The sequence below is a fragment of the Lepidochelys kempii genome, chromosome 1 (assembly GCF_965140285.1).
Source record: "Lepidochelys kempii isolate rLepKem1 chromosome 1, rLepKem1.hap1, whole genome shotgun sequence".
NCBI lineage: Eukaryota > Metazoa > Chordata > Testudines > Cheloniidae > Lepidochelys > Lepidochelys kempii.
In genome coordinates this window covers 232,780,051-232,800,348 of record NC_136380.1, presented here as the reverse complement: position 1 = coordinate 232,800,348, position 20,298 = coordinate 232,780,051, and the positions used below count along the sequence as shown (strand labels likewise).

At 41.4% G+C, this 20,298-nt stretch overlaps 1 protein-coding gene across 1 annotated transcript in view; it reads left to right on the top strand.

The window, feature by feature from the left end:
• GYS2 (glycogen synthase 2) overlaps positions 1-20,298 on the top strand; it is a 68,503-nt gene that overhangs the window by 29,427 nt on the left and 18,778 nt on the right. The window contains exons 6-8 of the mRNA XM_073329679.1: positions 11,751-11,868; positions 12,267-12,387; positions 16,368-16,474. Coding sequence (XP_073185780.1) covers positions 11,751-11,868; positions 12,267-12,387; positions 16,368-16,474 — 346 coding nt within the window. The remainder of the gene's footprint in view (positions 1-11,750; positions 11,869-12,266; positions 12,388-16,367; positions 16,475-20,298) is intronic.

Here is a 20,298-nt window from a genome sequence, read left to right as displayed (position 1 = left end):
GCTAGATGGACCTTTGGTCTGACTCAGTGTGGCCGTTTTATGTTCTTGTGTTCACTCTTCACACGCACAACCTCTGAGCTTCTTTGCTTTGATGGGTTGAAGCCCAGCCACATAATGTTACATCAGCACTTAGATACTAGTGATAGACCCTTTAGCAATATAGGTGGACAGATGCTTTGGTGTAAGAAGGGGGTGTTAAATGTAATTTTCTTTCCCATGGCAATACACTTTCTTTTATTAAAATAAGGAAGGAGTGAATAGGAAAAACCAAAGTGTGATTCTAGGCAGTTCATTTCATTGCATGTCCTGGTGCTTAGAGGGTGAGCAATCCGATACTTCTATCTAGATGTGTCCTGCAAGTACCAACAAAATACTTTGTGAGGACAAGCCATGCTGCTCCAAATATGGGCATGCGTCTTTAGAAAAACACTGCAAAAATGTTTTGGAGACTATGTAGCAAATTATGTTTGAAATGGCCAAGGAATTAATATTGGAAAATCAACATACTAAAATTGCTTTGGACTACATTACAGAATAGCTATCTCAAAAATGTCACTCTTTATTTACTTTTAACAATTTTACTTTAACTGAATGCTCATGGAAGGTTTTGGATTGATAGCCCTGAAACCTGAAATCCGGTCAGGCCATAAAATAGGTCTGGCTTAGGGAGCGGCCTCTGATTACCACCACAATACCATTTTGTCTTAATCTCTCAACCCCAACCTGTACAGATTATGCCTATGGGTAGGAGAGAAGTGCACAGTCCATTGCCTGTTCAGGTCTTTGCCTCACTACTGAGACTGGCAACAGGGGCACTGTCAATTTTAAATGTAAGATCTGGATTTTCAAACCGAGGAGCATTTTGTGGTTGTCTAATTTCTGGAGCCCCTTAAGGACCCTAGTTTCCAGAAAGAGCAGAGCACCTGCCCTCTGAAAATCAGATTCCTTTAAGACGTCTCCTGTTGAGCACCCAAAAAATGAGGCATCCAAAACTAATAGTCGCTCTTGAAAATCCAGCCCTATGCTTTTTGAGTTACAGGAGCTCAAAAAACCTGTGCTGGTCTGATTCGAATACAATTTTGTGGCTCAAGCCTGCAAACCCTGTGCAAATAGAGCTTGCACTGAAGCCAGGGAGAGTTTCATGCAGAGTGGCCTTGCAGGAGTGGGACTCTTGTTTTTACTCCTTACATTTTGATTTGGTTTCCTCTGTTTTTTTAAGTTTTGTTGTTGGTGGGTTGTTTGTTTGTTTTTTTTTTTTTTAAGCTGTTGAGATTTGTCGAGTTTCATGCTGAAGTGAAATCAGATGAAATTAAATAGGCCCTTGTAACAAGGCTTGTAACTAGGGGGTTGTAATTAAGGGTTAACAGAGGCCCTTAATTATAAACGGACACCAGTGGGTACGGCTATAAATGGGATTTGATGTGAACTGGCATATGTACTTTAGTAGTTTTTGAATCTTAGGATGTAAGCAAGTACATTTTGAATCTATTTCAGCCTCCTATTAATGTTACAAATTGCGGGCTTGTGATCAGTAAAGTTGTGAAATCCACATAGACAATGGTTGCTCAAAACGGTCAATAATCCTTCAGTAGATAATTAAGCTTGAAACCTACCCAGGGATATTATTGCTAAAACAATCTGTGAAGTGAGTCAGCTTTTTTATCCACTCCAGAAAATCAAATTAAAAAAGTGGGAATAATTAGAATCCAAAGACTGAGCACCAAGAATATAGCAATCTGTGTTTGCCGCTTAGTTTATCAAGACGGCAACTCCATAACAAACTCTTTAGCTATAAGCAATTACAGAATCATAGAAATGTAAGATTGGAAGGGACCTTGAGAAGGCATCAAGTCCAGCCCCCTGCACTGAAGCAGGACCCAGTAAACCTAGATCACATCTGACAGGTGTTTGTTCAACCTGTTCTTAAATACCTCCAATGACAGGGATTCCACAACCTCCCTTGGAGGCCTGTTCCAGAGCTTAACTACACCTATAGTTAGAAAGTTTTTCCTAATATCTAACCTAAATCTCCCTTGCAGCAGATTAAGTCCATTACTTCTTACCCTGTTCTCAGTGGACATGGAGAACAATTGATCACTGTCCTTTTTATAACTTCCCTTAACATATTTTAATACTGTTAACAGGTCCCCTCTCACTCATCTTTTCTCAGTACTAAACATGCCTAGCTATTTTAACCTGCCCTCATAGGTTAGATTGTTCTAAATCTTTTATAATTTTTGTAGCTCTCCTCAACATCTTTCCTAATTTGTGGTGCCCAAAACTGGACACAGAACTCCAGCTGAGGCCTCGCCAGTGCCAAGTAGAGTGGGACAGTTACCTCCCATGTCTTACAGACAACACTCTCTTGTTAATACACCCCAGAATATTAGCCCTGATCACAACTGCATCACATTGGTGAATCCTATTCAGTTTGTGATCCATTATAACCCCCAGATCCTTTTCAGTAGTACTACTACCTAGATAGTTATTCCCCATTTTGTAGCTGAGCATTTGATTTTTCCTTCCTAAGTGATGTACTTTGCTCTCGTCTTTATTGAATTTCATGTTATTGAATTCAGACCAATTCTTTAATTTATCAGGGTCATTTTGAATTCTAATCCAGTGCACCAGAATGCTTGCAATTCCTCCCATCTTGATGTCATCTGCTAATTTTATAATTATCCATAATTACTCCATTGTCCAAGTCATTAATGAAAATATTTAATAGTAGCAGGCCCCTGAGTGACCCCTCTCTAGATGCATCTTCTCAGTTTGACAGCGCACCATTGATAACTACTCTTTCAACCAGCTGTGGACCCACTTTATGGTAATTTAATCTAGACTGCACTTCCCTAGTTTGTTTATAAGAATGTCATGTGGGACTGTGTTAAAAGCCCTACCAAAATCAGGATATATCCTGTCTACTGCTTCTCCCCTATCCGCTAGGCCAGTAGTGCTGTCAAAAGAAGGAAATTAGGTTGGTTTGGCATGATTTGTTCTTGTCAAATCCATGCAGGCTATTCCTTATAACTCTATTATCCTGTAGGTGCTTACAAACTGATTGTTTAATAATTTGTCCCAGTATCTTTCCGGGTATCGAATTTGGGCTAACTGGTCTATAATTGTCCAGGTCCATTTTGTTTCTCTTTTTTAAGGATAGGTACTGTGTATGCCCTTCTCCAATCCTCTGGGACCTCACTCATCTTACATGAGTTCTCAAAGACAAGTGCTAATAGATCCAAGATTCCTTCAGCTAGTTACTTAAGTATCCTAGCATGAATTTCAGCAGGCCCTGCTGACGTGAATTCATCTAATTTATCTAAATATTCTCTACCATGTTCCCTTTTTTTGCTTGTGTTCCTTCCCCCTCATTGTTAATATTCATTGTGTTAGATATCTGGTCACCATTAACTTTTTTTAGTGAAGACTGAAGCAAAATAGGCATTAAACACCTCAGCCTTCTTGATGTCATCAGTTATTAGCTTTTTTTCCCTGCTAAGTAGAGGAACTATGCTTTCCTTCATCTTTCTCTTGCTTCTAATATATTTAAAGAACCTCTTTTTATTTACTTTTATGTCTCTTGCTAGGTAGGTGTGGTAATCATGGCAATTTCTACTACCCCCAGTAACATTAAAGTTGCATCATAATTTTCCTTATAAATTTCATTAATTCTTTTTTGTGGGGCGGGGAAGGAAAGTGACCTAAGTGGCTCAGTAGATGTATATAAAACATTGGCACTGTCTAAGAATGGCCTAGAATTGGCAGCAGAGGGTGCTAGATTGAGATTCATTGACTGCCCTCTTAAGAGTTTACACAATGCCTGCTTGTATTATGTGGGTTCCAGCTAATGATATCAATGCTTCTCTTTCAAGAACTCTAAATTAAATCAACAATTTACAATAAACCAGATTTTCTAGAAACTTGAACCTCAAATGTAAACATTCCCTCAAAAATTTGTCACAGAGAACATGTTGTTCCAACTCTGATGTACAAATTTGCATTCTCATTAGCTGAAAATTACTGTTGAGTCTTTTTTGTTTCTTATTTTATTAAACTGTCTCTTCATGGATATTAGAGAAGGATCTGAATCAAAAATCTGGATCCATCCTGCAAGGAAATGTAGATGTCAGTCTAGATCTAAAGTTCATGTCTTGACAATAGCTCTGAATCATTGAATCAAAATCACAGATCCAGACTGGAAAAATATTGCTCAGACGCTGAACTTTGTGACTCGTGGACATCTCTAAGGAATATCATATTTTGTGATTGTTATCTAAATTTGTGCCAGTTTCCTTCCTGTACATGTAGAAACCTAATAACTCTTAATCTGACCTATTTTTACCCAATTTTGAAAATGGTTAAATAATGAAAGGAAATGTTCATTCGTTCATTGAAAAAACCCAACAACAAAAAACCCCTAATTCGCTGAATGAATCTACCTTCTAATCCAAGGGCACGTTTCTTAACATACTTTCAAAATAATTGGTTCAGCCTTATTAAATGTTTAGCAAAAAAATTGTAGCCTTTTATTCTATTTAATGTTAATTATACTTCAGTGGGTTCGGCTCTGGTCGATAGAGTCTCAAGTTCAACAGAGTTATCTCTGTTTGTTCTGTAACTAGATCTCATAGGAATACATGACACCATAGGCAAATAATACATACAATCACAAGAGCATCTATTTTTTAGTAGCTTTATTAAAATTACCAACGAAGTTATAAATGTCACAGCATATATAATTTCTAAAGATAAGTACCATCTACCAGTTATACCTGTAGAGAATACTCCAATCCTCCTAGATGGTGTTAGTCTGTTGGCCCTCTTGTGGATTGATCATCAATACGGGAGTGGTTTCTGCTGGAGTTTCCCATAGGAAGCTCAATTTTCCTGCTCTGGGCACCCTTTTTTATACTGTGATTCTGTCTATGCCTACATTCTGCGCATGTACATGAAAGTGTCAACCATCTCTTTCTTATTGGTCTGTGTTGCCTAGAAACACAAGGGACCCCAAATTCTACAGGCTGCGTAGGTTCCCATTAACATTGACGTACCACCTTTTATCTTGCAATTAAGGCACATGTTGGAGACCATATTTGTTACAGCAATTTATAATATAAATTTCATCTTCCCAGCTAGACTTTTGCAATATTACCAGTTGGTACCTCTTTTTCCCATAATCTTTCGGGTTATATTCTGGTCATTGATTTATGCCATCATAAGACCTAAAGTAGCTAAAGTCTTGCAGGCCGCAGCCCACAGTTTCTTACGTTTCAGCTTCTCTCACTGATGTCTATTACACAGTTCCTCTAAATACTGATCAATCTTACACTTTTATAATCCTACAAATCAACTCTAATCAACATACAATGAATATATGTAATATAACATATTGATTAATCATAACATCACACAATAACTGGATAATAAACTAAAATCATTTGGCTACAAAGTAGAATCCAGATTGTCCAGTACACACCAACACAGAGTGGATGGAAACTGGTCAGAAATAGCCATTTGAGAATTCCGGTTTTTTGAAAGCTTTGCTGGCATAGAACTCATGGAGATGGCACAGCTGTACTCAACACCGGATACTTCCACCCCCAGCACAGGAGGTATATCAGAGGAAGGAGAGGGCAGGTTGGGGGTAGGATTTGGAGGTGAGGTGGAGCAGAATTGTGTTAAATGCCTAGGTCTAGATTCTCTCCAAATAAAGGTACCCGGGGCTGGATTAACTCTCCTGTGGGACCGGGGCTATTAGATTTTGTGGGGGCCCTGTATACAAGTCTTTTTTCCTGGGAGGGAGTTTGGTGCAAGAGGGGGCTGGGGCAAGGGATTGGGGTGCAGGAGGGGGTGCGAGGTGCAGGCTCTAGCCAGGAGGTGCTTACCACAGGCGGCTCCTGGCCGGCAGCACAGCAGGGCTCAGGCAGGCTGCCTGCCTGCATGCCGCGGCCCCACGCTGCTCCTGGTAGTGGCTGGCTGCTAGCATGTCTCTGTGGCCCCTGGGGGGTGGGGGAGGGGCGGGAGACAGCATGTCTCCATATGCTGCCTACAAGCGCCGCCCCCCCTAGCTCCGCAAACCGGCCAATGGGAGCTGCGGGGATGGTACTGGGGGAGGGGGCAGCGTGCAGAAGGACTTTTAGTGGCCCAGAATTGGAGATCGCTGCCTGTGATTTATTTTTGCGGGGCCTGCCTTGAGCCAGTGCCCTGGGCTGCAGCCCCTAAAGCCCCTGCCTTGATCTAGCCCTGCAGGTACCACGCTAAATGAAGGCCTTCAGTTTGAAACCTTTAACTTTATTGGGTGGTCCATTCATTATGGGATCAACTCATTTGCATTTTATGACTACTAACAAGGACTCTAAGATACTGTACTGCTATTCAACCTACAGAATCTCCAAGCACCTTACAGATTGCACACAGAGTAGACAAGGATCACTTACCCACCGTAGAAATTCAGGCACCTCTGGAGTAGAACATGACAGTCATTCTGAAGACAATAATTTAAAATGGTCAAGACATTTATCTTGAAAATGCCAGGCAAGCACCAGGACCTGAACACACTGGCACTTCAGTCAATTTTTAAAATATGTATTGGCGCAAAAGAACCGTAGCTGTTCTGAAGAAGGCACTGGGGTCTCCTGAGTAAATAAGAGACATTTTTACAATCTATTGGATGCTTCTTTACATGTTATGGAGCTATAAATAAATATATATTTTGGGGGGGGAGATTAATTATCAACATTTTTCCTGGAGACCTAATGGCTGTGATCATCAAGTTCCATATTGGGGATAGGGTTTCTGTTAAAGAATCTGTGGTTTCCATCATTATTATTGATGTGAATGGGAGTTTGCCATGTGTACTGAAAGCAGAATAGACCCAGTTTTATTTGTGTGAGCCAATAAACTAGCATGATTTTATGGCTGATGTGCTTCTGTAGGTGGGGGTCTTTTAGATGAGACATTAAACAGAGGACCTGACTTATGATCACTAGGGATCCCATGACTCTTCTCATGAGAATAAAGAGTATTAACACCAGTGCCAGAGGGGTTATCTGGTAATTACCTCTTGCATCTCTACAGACTCCCTGTAGTTAGACATGATAGGCCAGATACTCAGCTAGTGTAAATTGGCGTAATTCTATTAAAGTCAATAGTGCTACACTGAATTACACCACCTGAGGTCCTGGCTCCAGGGGTGGATCTAGGGGTAGGCAACCGCCTCGGGTACTGGGCTTGGGGGTCATCAGGCTCAGGATGCTGTTTTTGTTGTTTGCAACAAAAGGGAAAATAGAATGTTAAAGTAATATGCTTCAGGTATTCCGTATTGTTTTTCACTAATCTCCTAGAATGTTCTGGATCTTTGTAGAATCTCATGAAACTTTCCAGACTTTCTGAGAGCTATATTTTCCTCAGACCTCCTAGAATGTTATCAACCATGCCCTTGTGGGTATATAAGGGGCGGCGCATCACCAGTCAGTTAACACGATATAAGAATGAACTGAAGTAAAGTGAGAGCCCAGCTGTAATATTGTGAACCTTATTTTAGTGTGTAATTGTGAAAGTGTACTTGTACACTCTTTAAATATGTCCTTTATTAGTCGCTACGTATTTTAAGATTTGATGAGACACCAGAGGTATCTATTGAGCCTTTTATCTACGCAACAATATAAAAGAAATACTGTTACTTTTTTGTCATGCTTAACACCTAATGTTTGATGACTTTCTAAGACTGCAGAACATAGACACTTGCTCTCCCTGATGCTGTCTGTTTTCCCCCATAGGAAATAAAAGATGCCCTCGAAGAAGCCCTTGAAGAAGCCTTCAGGAGCTCAGTATAGGAAGTGAAAAGTTCAATTGCAGTCTAGTTTGCAGCAAGGGGCAAATCTGATGGGAAATTATCTGAAACAGAACAACATAGACCAGGCTTTGGCAGTAGCAATAGTCTCAGTGCAGAAGAAATTGAGGAGTGAAGCGTAAATTATGGTAGTCCTATTACTAAGGAATTAGCAGATTTACCTGAAGACCAGGAATGGAAATATGAGGAAAGTTATGGAGAATCGTTCAGTTTTGGTGTAAAATAGAGTGATGATAAAGAAGAATGTGGCAAAAATGAAAAAAGAAAGTAATGACAGAAAAATCTGGTTTACATGAAAATGAGAGAAACAATAAAGAAGAATCAGCCTCGCATGATGACAGAAACAGCGGTGAGAAAAATTGCACTCTACAAATCGATACATCAGCTCCCGCTTTATGGCCAGCGATCCTAAACTCCACTGATATTGATTGTACAATTCTGAATGGGATGGGCAAAATCGAGGATATGATATTTCCAGTAAATGAGCAGAAGCAACATTTCTCAAAGTCACACTGTGAAAGAGTGCTTGAGAATGGTGAGAAACTGAATCGGCATTGGCTAGTTTACTTGAAATCAACTGACAAAGTGTTCTGCTTTTGTTGCAAAATATTTGACAGGAATGCCAAATTGTTGCTTGTGCTTTCTGGGTACAACTACTGGCATAATTTAGCTGATGCTTTGAAGCAACATGAAAAGTCACCCGGTCATTTTTCAGCCTAGTTCTAATGGATGGAGGTTGAGTCCAGGCTCAAGTGGGGAATAAATGCATAGATGCAGAAAATCAGCACATTATTAATGTAGAAACCCAGCATTGGAGGAACCTGTTCGAGTGTCTGATCTCAATTATCCTCTTTCTTGCAAAGAATAATTTGGCTTTCTGGGGCTCGTCAGATAAGTTGTTCATTGAACATAACAGTAATTTCCTCAATTTGGTAGAACTCCTTGGGGAAATATGACAATGTCATGCGTGAGCACCTACATCAAGTATTTCATAAAGAAGCTATGGAGCATTACTGCAGCAAAACAATTCAAAACAAATTAATTGACCTTATGACCAGGAAGGTTGGTTGAAAACATATTGATGCTGCTCGGCAAAGCAAAGTACTACGCTGTAATAATGGACTGCATGAATAATGAATGTCATTTACAGTAAGATTTGTTGATGACAAAGATGGCTGCATCCAAGTAAAGGAACATTTAATCTGTTTCCGGTCTGTGGGTGACTGTACTGGAAAAGCCTAACAGAACTGGTTATGAACGTTTTGAATGAGAATAATATAAAGCTTTACGACTGCTGCAGCCAAGGCTATGACCATGGCACAAATATGAAGGGAAGAAACAGTGTTGTCCAGGCAAGGATCCTTGCGCTGAATCCAAGAGCTTTCTTCATGCCTTGTGGCTGCCATTCCCTCAACGTGGTTGTGTCAGATGCAGCATCATCCTCTTTAAATTCAGTATCTCTCTTTTTTGGAGAACTGCAAAGGATATACATTCTGTTTTCAGCATCAATGATCGAGTAGAAGATCCCCATGGACAATGTTACAAATCTGACACTGAAGCCGCTAAGTGACACTTGCTGGGAGAGCTACATAAGGTCAGTGAGGTACCAAGTGACTGTGGTTTACGACGGCCTGATGGAAATGGTGCAGTTGAGTAAAGCCAAGGCTGGAATCCGGCATGAGCCGCAAAGCCTGGCAAACCAGATCACGGACTTCAAATTTCTGGTCTCAGTTGTGGTTTGGCATAGCATCCTGTTCTATGTAAATGTTGTAAGCAAGGAAATACAAACTCATTTGATGGACATCATGACCACTACTACTTTGATGAGAAGCTGCCTTGATTTCATTGTGGCCTACAGAGACAACGGATTTGAAGATGCCATCACTGCTGCCAAAGAAATGGTGGAAAACTTTTTAGCAGTTGAGCCTGTCTTCAAGGAAACTTGTATTCGTCAGAAGAGGAGACCGTTTGCAGAGATGAGGTAACTGGAAGCTTGGAAGAAAAATTCAAGAGGGAGGTTTTTTCTGGCTCGTTGACACTGCTCAAGTGTCCATCAAAGAAAGGTTTGGGTAAAGGAAGAACGATAAAAAGACCTGGGGTTTTTTGTATGACCTTAGTAAGCTGACAGCAGACAGGAAAACATTCTTCAACAATTGTACAGACCTTCACCGGCCGCTGACACATGGAGAATATTCAGACATCAATGATAAAGATCTCTGTCAAATTGGACAACATCCATCACATTTTGCTACATGGGAAGCACTCTCCACTCCAGGTTCTCCAATTCATTCATGATGCAGAGCCAAAGGACACTTTTTTTTCCTCATATGCAGATAGCTTTGAGGATTTTGCTCACACTGCTGGTCACAGTCACAAGTGCTGAGCACAGCTTTTCAAAGCTCAGGCTCATTAAAACATATCTTCAATCAATGATGGCCCACAAGAGACCGACAGTGCTTGCTATTTTATAGCTGAAAATGCCATTGGCCAGTCTTTGGATCTCTCTGATGCTGTGCTTCAGTTCACAAGAGCAAAGGCGAGAAAAGCGACCTTTCAAACTAAAGGACTAGGGTTAACATTGTAAGGCTGTCACCTACTGTAGCACTGTTTAATACTGGTCCACCCAATGTTGGGTCACAGTTCAGTTTCCTGATGTTAGCACATTTCAGGTTTTCTTAAAATTAAAAAGTTTCTCTAAGCTTTGAGGAAACTATTTTTTATTTGCTTATACATGGCATGAATAAATACAGATTTTCAGATTCTAGCGTGCAGATGTATCCTCTTTCTGATAGAGATGAAATCATGCATGCAAATTGTGCATCAAAGTCATGAAATGGGCTACAAATGCAATAAAAATAAGGTATTCAAAAGTTTAACAATGGGGGGGGCACTGAAGACTCTCCTCGCCATTTGGTCTAGGGCCAGTGCTGACTGGCTCCCTGTTCACTTCGCTTCCTGTTCTAAACTGCTGTCTGTGCTCTGAGGGCTGAATGCAGTTCTCATGGAAGTAAATGGGATTCTTCCACAGTGGAGATTGCATTTCAGTGGTAACTGGAGTGAACCGTATATACCAAGAATTCTTTATTTGTAAAATACTTTGAGATCTTCAGTTGCGGGGAGGGAGACTACAGAAGTGCAAACTACTATTGCATAGCTTTTTTTTTTTTTTTTTCTCAAGACAAACCTAAAATATTTTGAGGAACAGTACATTTTTAAAAAATTGTGTTCAATTCTGTGTATTCCAGTGGTGCCCAGAGACCCCTTAGGCCCCCATCCTAATATCATGCTATGCAATGTACAAATATCTAATAAAAGGAGGTCCTGGTCCTGAAGAGCTCACAGTCCATAGAGACAAACCAGACAAGGGGATGGGGAGGGGATGTAACATACCAGCAGAGGGCTAAATTCTGGCATTTAGCAACAGCCTGGCTGGGCAGGCTACCTCCTGGAACTCCCCACCTGCAACACTGAGAGGACACTGATATTCCAGCATCAAATCATCCACATTGACAGCATGGTAAGGTACAGTTTTGCAGGTAAAAAATGATTCAAAGTAATTTTGATGCTACAGATACTAGGGTGGCTCCTCTTGTGGCCTTAGGGACAAAAGCCCCTGATTACACAGGTGTAAAGCTGGAGTAACTCTACTGAACATTGTGGAGTTATGTTGGAATTATACCAGTATAACGAAGATCAGAATTTGGTCTATAGTCTTCTGCTGCTTTTATAGAACTGAACTGATGAAAAGCTGTAGCACTAGAGAGTGCCATTTTCCCGTCATGAGCAATAAGATTAAGTACATCTCTATATATTGACAACTAAAGATATTTTGGTTCTTTCCTTAAAGATTTCTCAAACTCTGAAGATGTCTGTCTCTGCCTTTTCTTTGCTTTTCCAGATGTTGTTACTCCAAATGGCTTGAATATTAAGAAATTTTCAGCAATGCATGAGTTTCAGAATTTGCATGCCATGTACAAGGCTAGGATCCAAGAGTTCGTTCGAGGCCATTTCTATGGGTATGCTTTTACTTTTCAAAATTGGCATCTGGTTGTATGGACCTTTTCCTGGAGGACCTAGAGTAGGAAGACTGTAAAGAGTACTTTATATCTGAGGTGGAATGTTCCCTAGTGATTCCAGTGACTGACTGGGAGCTATGATACAAATCCTAGATTTAATTTCTGATTCTGCTTAGTACCTTGCAGGATCAGGCATAAGGTGAAAGGTATGCTACTTGCCCAACATGGAGCTCAGTGGTCACTTTAATATGAATTACTGTAGGTAATCCTTAACTTTTTGATGATTGTGAGTCAGGAAGGCAGCTGCTGCTGTCAGTGACCTTTACTGATTAGAGAATTGCTCTCTGCTTTGTTTGATCACCTATTGAACCATTTTGTGTTTGTTTGCTTGGTTGCAGCCATCTTGACTTCAACCTTGCAAGGACCTTGTTTTTCTTCATCGCTGGGAGATACGAATATTCAAACAAAGGAGCTGATTTGTTTCTAGAGGCCTTATCCAGATTAAACTTCCTGCTGCGGGTAAGAAAGCATTTGGAAATGCAGATAGCAGATATCTTATACACACACTTAATTCTATCAAGATGAAATTCACCCAGGTGTGAAGGTCACATACAAAAATCTCACCATGCTTTTGTTTACTATAATGTCTTTGGTCCCACAGCAATATGATGGCTTTCTTGCTTAGCTTCATAAACTTTCCTGTCAATTGGGGTGCCCATCAATGTTCCCTCTAATATTTGACAGGCCATGTGTGCAAAAAATTTCTTCTGTGCAAATTGTTGTGCGCGTGGTGCTTCGCCTTGTGCGTGGGGTTTAGGATCTGCATGCGTGCGCAGCTTAGAGGGAACAGTGGTGCCCACACTTTGCCCAACCAAAGGGTGCCTCTGGCTGCATCCTGCTCAGCTCCTTCCTACCATGTTTTTCCCAGGAACTTGGAGTCCTCTGCATGAAGGACCAATTTCTCAGTACTACCATTTCTGTGCTTTGGGTAGGAAGGGGCGAAGGTAGCTTCAAATACTTTGGGGCAGTCAGAGTTCTGCTTGGCTCAGTCTAAGTCAGATCAGCCTCAGGGCTGCTGTAAATTAAACGCTACTTCCCATGGCCTTGCAACTTGAGGAAAAGCAGTCGTACGGTGTGCTCTGGCTATACCTCCTTGCTATCTTGACCTGCCCTCAGTATGCCTCCTACACCAATGAATGGGAGCAAGGCCAGCATAGATCCTTTATGCCATCTCTGTCTAGTTGAGGAGGCACCCTGCCCAGGGGATAGTCTCAGGAGGGTTTTAAGGACCCTCTACACTGTCAGAGTGGCATGAAGTGACCTTAGTGTAGCAGAGACTGGGGCCCTAGGAGTTTTGATAGTAATTGGTGCAGAGGTTCTATTACTATTTTTGAAGTAGGGCTTAGCTTCAAGTATCTGATTGTGTCTATTGGGCAAGGGCACACAGAAATCAAATGTATTCTTTTGCTCTTAGCAGACAATAGTGTGGCTGCAGATAATTTAAATGCGCGTGTTCGTTCTCTCTCTCTCTCTCTCTCTCTCTCTCAGTGTGACGTTCACCCAAGTGTGTAGATCATATGCAAAAATCTTCACACCATGAAATCCCTGTGTTGAAGTGACAGGGAAGGTTGTATCGGGGAGCATCTGTAACCCTCTGTTCACTGTGGCCATCTGCACTTGCTCCCAATAGACCCATTTGGAACAGGCCAAGGGAGATCTTATCTGCATCCAGTAGCCACCAAGTCCTGCAGAGAGGGTTCAAGGGGCAGAGATTGCTCTTCCGGCCCCTAAGCCTGCCTGCAAACTGGGGAATGAATTTCATCTAGTTTCCAGTTTAACCCCCTCACTCCATTAGGCTTTTTGTTGGGGGGGGGGTAGTTTAATTTCATTCTCAAAGACTTTCCCTTGTATTGAAACTGTGTTATTGTTAGAAGGCCTGTGGAGGCTTTGCATATTCACCTGGGCACAGCAGGAAAATGTGGTCCCCACCGCCAGCTCAAGCAGAACTTTCCACATCTCTGGGATGCTACAATCTCGATGCTAAAGAAACTTCCAGAATAACAATAAACCCTAGGTACGGCAGACTGGCAAAAATAGAAGACCCAATTGACTTTTAAATTGATTCCTTTTGTGAGACCGACAAACATCTGTCACCCAACAGTGACTTCGTGGGGGGTATACAGCTACTGTTTGTGCCTTTGTGCTCCTACCTGTGTCACTCCATCCCCTGCAGCTTCTGTGCCCCTGCAGTGCTGCCCTCTGCTCTGTATAGAGTGTATTTAGTAGCAGTTCAGTGATTCGCCCTTAGTATCCACCAGATTTTCATTTTTGTTCCTTTGAACCATAGAGAAATATTGGAAGGCATGCTTGCTATCTTACTCCATCGCAGTGTTGCCAACTCTCAGAACTTTATCATGAATCTCGTGATATTTGGTGTTTTTCTTAAAGCCCAAGCTTCTAGAGTCATGGGATCACAGAAGAATCTTTTCCACTACAGTTGCTCTACTGCCATCATCCATTAACTTATGACGGGGCGGGTTTCCTGCAATAGCTGGGGCTGGACTCGGTGACCCAGGAGATCCCTGCCAGTCCTATGTTTCTATGATATTGAAATCAGTGGACTGAATGGAAGTACTTGATCTGTTCAACACAACAAGTCACCTTATACTGGTGGTTAAATGCGATATAACATTAGCCATGTTTTAGCAGCATTCACCCAGCTAAGGTTTGCTAATGCTGTTTACAGCTAATGTCTTGCATAATGAAGAGGAGAAAGAATTGCTTAGGTGATGCATTGCACAGTTCTATTATTGTATCTAATTAATGTTGACATTAACAAAAAGTGTGGCTGACAAGAATCGTGGAGAACATCCGGTCTGCAATTATTGCTGAGGATAATCCAGTTGGGAGCAGCAAGCTATCTGTGCTATTTGTGAATCTAGGAATGCTTCCCTTCACGTGCTTCTCAAATGGCGTGTCCCATCTCTACATATATGTGGCATCTGATGAAAATATTTGTAAATATTTTACAGAACCATTTTGGTGATGGTTTGAAAGCTTGGTTGGGACAGATCCTTGCTCTCCAACATTTCAATGTATATTTTATTAACAGCTAAGGTCATGGCACAAAGGGACCTTGTATCTGCCCTAAAGAGGGCTGATGAGGCCTTTCCCCCTGCATGGGAGAAACCACATCTGGCATTAAGCCGGCTTGTTTTATACCACTTGCCAGCCCCAATGCCTCTGGTACACAGGTAGATAGGACGGATGCTGGGGATCAGAGGGGAAAAAGCTGGTAGTGCAGTGCTCCAGCCATTTGAGCAGCCCTTTTGGGACCACTCCAGCAGCTGTAACGTAGTTCATCTCTTAGGTGGCTAATGGATTGGGATAGTGGAACAGACCCTCCTCAGCTACACCAAGAGAAAGCACTGTGGCCCATTCTAGTGGCAAGGGATGTACATCTGTTGACTATGTCTTCATGATACAGAAGCAAACTTCCCTGAAGTCCAAGATGCTTGCATCCCAGGTTTTGGTTCATGTCCTTTTCTAATACATATTCTTTCTAAACATCTTTCAAAATTTTCTAGAGGGTGTCAGTAACTCCATAAAGGGAGCTGTCAGATACATTAGGCTCATAATGTAGATGTGCTGCAATTAAATGAAACATTTTTACAACCCCTAATGTTAATAAACATGCTTATAAATTAAAATTTTAAAAAATGGGTTTCTATTCTATGTCAATATTTCCCTGGAGCTTTGCATTTCTCCCCGTCCCCCTCCCCCCAGGCCAAAAACCAAACAAACAAGCAAAAACATCATTGTGCTAAGGCAGGAGAGAGAACCAGCAAGAAAAATCAACTATAAACAAAGGCCCAGATTCTCCACGGCATGCAGTTTCTGCTGGCTGCAACAAGCCCTAGGAGACCTGTAGGAGAAAATTATGCTAGCTGCATACCTGCTGGGGATACACCCGTCGAGCTGATTGAAACGCAGTGTGCAAAGAAATGGGACAAATGATAAAAACTGCATTTGATTTTAAACAATTCTTTCAGTTTAAATCATCTTAGCTGTTATCACAGTAACTTAATATTATGGTTTTAAATACTGTGTATGATTTTTATCTTTGCAGTTTGGCTTTACATCTACATCTTTTGAAATCTTTGTGGTAAGAGTAAAAAATAACAGTGTAGATCTTCAGTAATGTATTTGACTTTCCTGGTAACCCCTTTTAGCTCCAGTCCTGCAATGAGTGATGTTTGAGCACACTCCTTCACTTACACAGAGCCCCACTGAAGGCAGAGTCCACTCCCACAGACCTCATTGCAGGATCAGGGCCTTTTTGAACAACTAGTTAAAATTTGATGGGTTCTGCTGACCATCTGCTATGGCTAATTCCCAGTGTGGACAAGGTTTCTGTATTGTCTGGAATCTCTGTTAGTTTTTGCATAATGGTTTCTTGTTTACATTGCAAGTTTTCCCTCTCTCTTTCCTCTATTTAGGTTCACAGAAGTGATGTTACAGTCGTAGTGTTCTTCATCATGCCAGCAAAGACGAACAATTTCAATGTGGAAACACTGAAAGGCCAGGCAGTACGAAAGCAACTATGGTAATCACCATTCTCATTACTGCTCTTGAATGGTGAATTGAAGGGATAAGTGAATGGCTTTGGTGGAGAATAAGGCTCATTACTTTTCCTCTGGCTAAATGCAAGATAGTAAGTAACCTGAGTCCATTTGTGGGGAAGAGGGAGATAAGGATAATAAATTAGGGCAAGTATTTCCCCTTCCTTTTTCTAGTTTATTAACAAGGAACCTGATGCTCGATTGCTTTGCCCTTATCACCATTTTTACCCCATGTAAAGTGAATGTTTAAACACTAGCATTCCAATCAGAAGGTTCGCATTTTGCACTCGATATGGGTGTAAATGACAGCACCAGGTGTTGACAGTGGAGAATCAAGCCCTGGGTCTTCTGTCTGATCCTGATACTCACTTTGGACCACATCCTGCCTTTGATCTCTAGCAACACTCTTGGACATTTAACCTCTCTGACTCAATTTCCCCATTTGTAAAATGGTGTTGATACTTCCCACCTTTCTAAAGGACTCTGAGATCTGTGGATGAAAGGTACTATATAAAAAATGGGTTCTAGTATTGTTATTAAATGTCTCAAAGGGTTGTTTGGTGGCTCAGTTAATTAATATTAGTAAATTATTTTGAGATCCTTGAATGGTTCATACTCTAGAAATGCACAATAGTAACAGAAGTAGTATCTTTGGGATCACTGAACTGATCTAGTAGTTGCCATAGAGAACTAGAGAGAAATCAAAGAGAAAACTCAGATCAGATTTGTTCATCTGCCACAGTTTTCATATAGGAATACCTTTATCAAGGGCATCCAACACACATTCTCTCTAGTCATCCCTCTAAAACCAGTTGCCTCAAAGATGCCATGCTTTATTAAGTGGAAGGTTATTGCTCTCTTAAAAGAATACTTGAAACTTCCTGGGAGCTGTACCTGTAGTTTTTCACAAGAACTGCTTGCCCAAAGCATCAGTCCTGTGCCTAGAAACACTGTAGCAGTGAAATCCTGGAACCCCCTTGAAGCCGGTGTGAGTTTGTCCATTGACTTCAGTGAGGCCAGGATTTCTCTCAGTGTCAGATGTAGGACACTTTGTGCACTGTGAAAAACAGCCATGTTTACAATAAGCATTTTGACCTCTTTTGTGTTTCTCAGAAAAAATGAAAAGGCAAAGTTTTAAATTAAAAGAAACATACAAAGGGAAAACACTGGGGCTTGGCTGGGATGAACGGAAGAGCCTGTTGTAGCTACAGTATGTGGTCCCTGATTTTCCAGTGCAACTCAGGATAAATTGATCCTATCTACCTCAGCTCAGCAAGCTAAAACCCTACAGTGTGCATTGTTCCTCAAGACATGCTATATCAGAGTATGTAGAACACTGCTGCCACATACTCGAGCTTTAAACAGCCTTTGAGCAATCATATGCAGTACTGTAGTAATCATCATCTTAAGCTGCTGGATAAAAGGACCTGCCATCAGCATTACCTTGTAACACTAGCTGATATCATGGATGCCATGGAGATTAAATGCCAAAAGAGGTTGGCAGTAATCAGGGGATAGAAGTTGGCTGATCTAGGATATAAAGCCCCATCTTCCTGTGCTGTGAAATAAGCAGCCTATCCTATTTGAATGAGTTTCAGAGGCAGCTTGTGGCATGAATCCAGGTGGAGCCTTATTTAGCTTTCCTCACGCACCTCCCTTTGTTTTCTCCCAGTTCATCTCAAATATTCATTAGAAATGACCCCATGCTGCAAAGTTCAGATCAGAATCCAGCGTTCCGCAATGTTCAGTGGGGTTCAGATCCAAGGGTTTGGTTCAGCTCATTTTACAGACTGAGTAAATAACAAACTTCACATCTAGACTCTTCTGAACATTAAGAGTGGCAATCAGACTTGGCTCTGCCCACTGATAGGGTGGAAGCAAAAGAAACTCCATAGTCAAGGCTGCATTGAGATTCACACTTAAATCAGAAATAAACCCCCTCTTTTTCACACTTTGATTTAATCCAGCCTCCAAATTTAGCACAATAACTCTGCAGGAAGCCATTGGATTTTCTATGTAATTTTTTTTTTTAATTTACTAACTTTTGTAAGAGAAAAACTGCTCAAAGCTCCCCTTTTGCAATGTTTCCTGCCAGACATACTCTTTTGCCTTCCCCTAGCTAAGGGAACACATTCACAATGACTCCCAAATGTCTCACACTCACATGCTCGGGGCTAGGACACTTTTGAAACAGGGTCAGAGAGGTGGGGTCACACAGATTGAGTTGACTCAGAAGCAGAACTGCCATTTCTGGTTAACCCTGTGTGGCTTGCCAGAAGGTCACCCCAGTTTGATGGACCAGAGGTGAGCAGACTAACAGGGACTCTCACTAGGAAGGATCAAGACCTTCCAGGGAATGAGGGGTGGGGCCTGGATGAGGGGTAGAATGGACATGAAGGGGGAAAATATGTGGGGAAGGCATGTTGGCGTGGGGGCTGGAGAACAGTGCTGGTCAGTGGAGCTCTCTGCTGAATCTCTGACCCCTGCTGTTCAGATTGGCACAGATTGCCCCAATGCCCCTGCAGCTTCCCTGGCTTGATGCCCTTCCCACTCTTCCATGTACACCCCAGAGCCCCATTCCACATTTAAATGGTTAATAGTTTTCATTCTTAAAAAGATTTAATTTATACATATGAAAAATAAACATTAGTAACAATGAGTGATAGTAAAAATGAATGAAATAGAGAAAACATATCATTCTAAATCCTGCCATAAACATAATGATGACCAGGAACACCAGGTTGTCACTTCATAGAGTCATAGAGCTTATGTTATACCAATAAAATAAAAACCAGCAGGATCTTATTAAAGGGAAAAAGGCAAAATACCACATTTATTGTGAATACAGAAAGAATCATAGTAAGCAGTTAGTTATAGCTATAACATTCCATTCAATCTCATATTTATTCTCACATTCATTCAAACACACACACACACACACACACACACACAGGTTCTGCAAGGTTGTTATCATAGTTACCAGCCTTAAAGTTGCTCATGCCAAGTCACTGGCCAGGTGGCCTGGACATGAGGAGGGAGCAGGGCCTTGTCAGATGCTCATCTGATGCTCCTGGAAGTTGGTTTGCAGAATCAGACCCCAAAGTTCTCACTTTTTAGAGTCTATTTTTATAGGAATTTCTTCCTATGCCAGTCTATGGGAATTGCTTCATCATGCTGTTGCTGAATCAATCAGCAGATAGCACATTCCTGACGGCTTCAAGATGTTATCTTGTTCTTTGGTTCTCCCATTCTTGAGGCTGTTGGGTGGATTCCAGTCTGCCCACCGGGGGGGATCCTCTGATTATTTCCACTTGATGCCTTCTTCAGCCGATGGACACTGGATTCTTAGGCTGGCACCTCCCTGATCATTCAGTTATTATCCACACCAAGCATCCATCCACATACATCCTCTATCTCTATTTTAATCACAATTGTTAATACAACAAAAGGGTGGGGAGTCTCTGGGTGCTGTTTCTGTTGTTAGAGTATTGCTTTGAGTCTCTCTCTCTGTGAATTGCTTTGAGAACAGACTCTGTCTTAGAATGTACTAACACAATTAGCAGCTTGCAAGTTTCACACACAGAGGGAGAGAAACAGTACCAAAAACCAAGAGACCTCTTCATTAGTAATACCCTGGAATTTAAACTATGGGGAATCAAACTCATTTGTGATTTTAATACAGAACTTCTTTAATATGATCCAACACTTAAGGCCAGAAGGGCCCACCAGATCCTCGAGTCTGACCTCCTGTATAGCACAGACCACCAATGCCACCCAGCATCCATACACTAAATCCAACAACCAAACT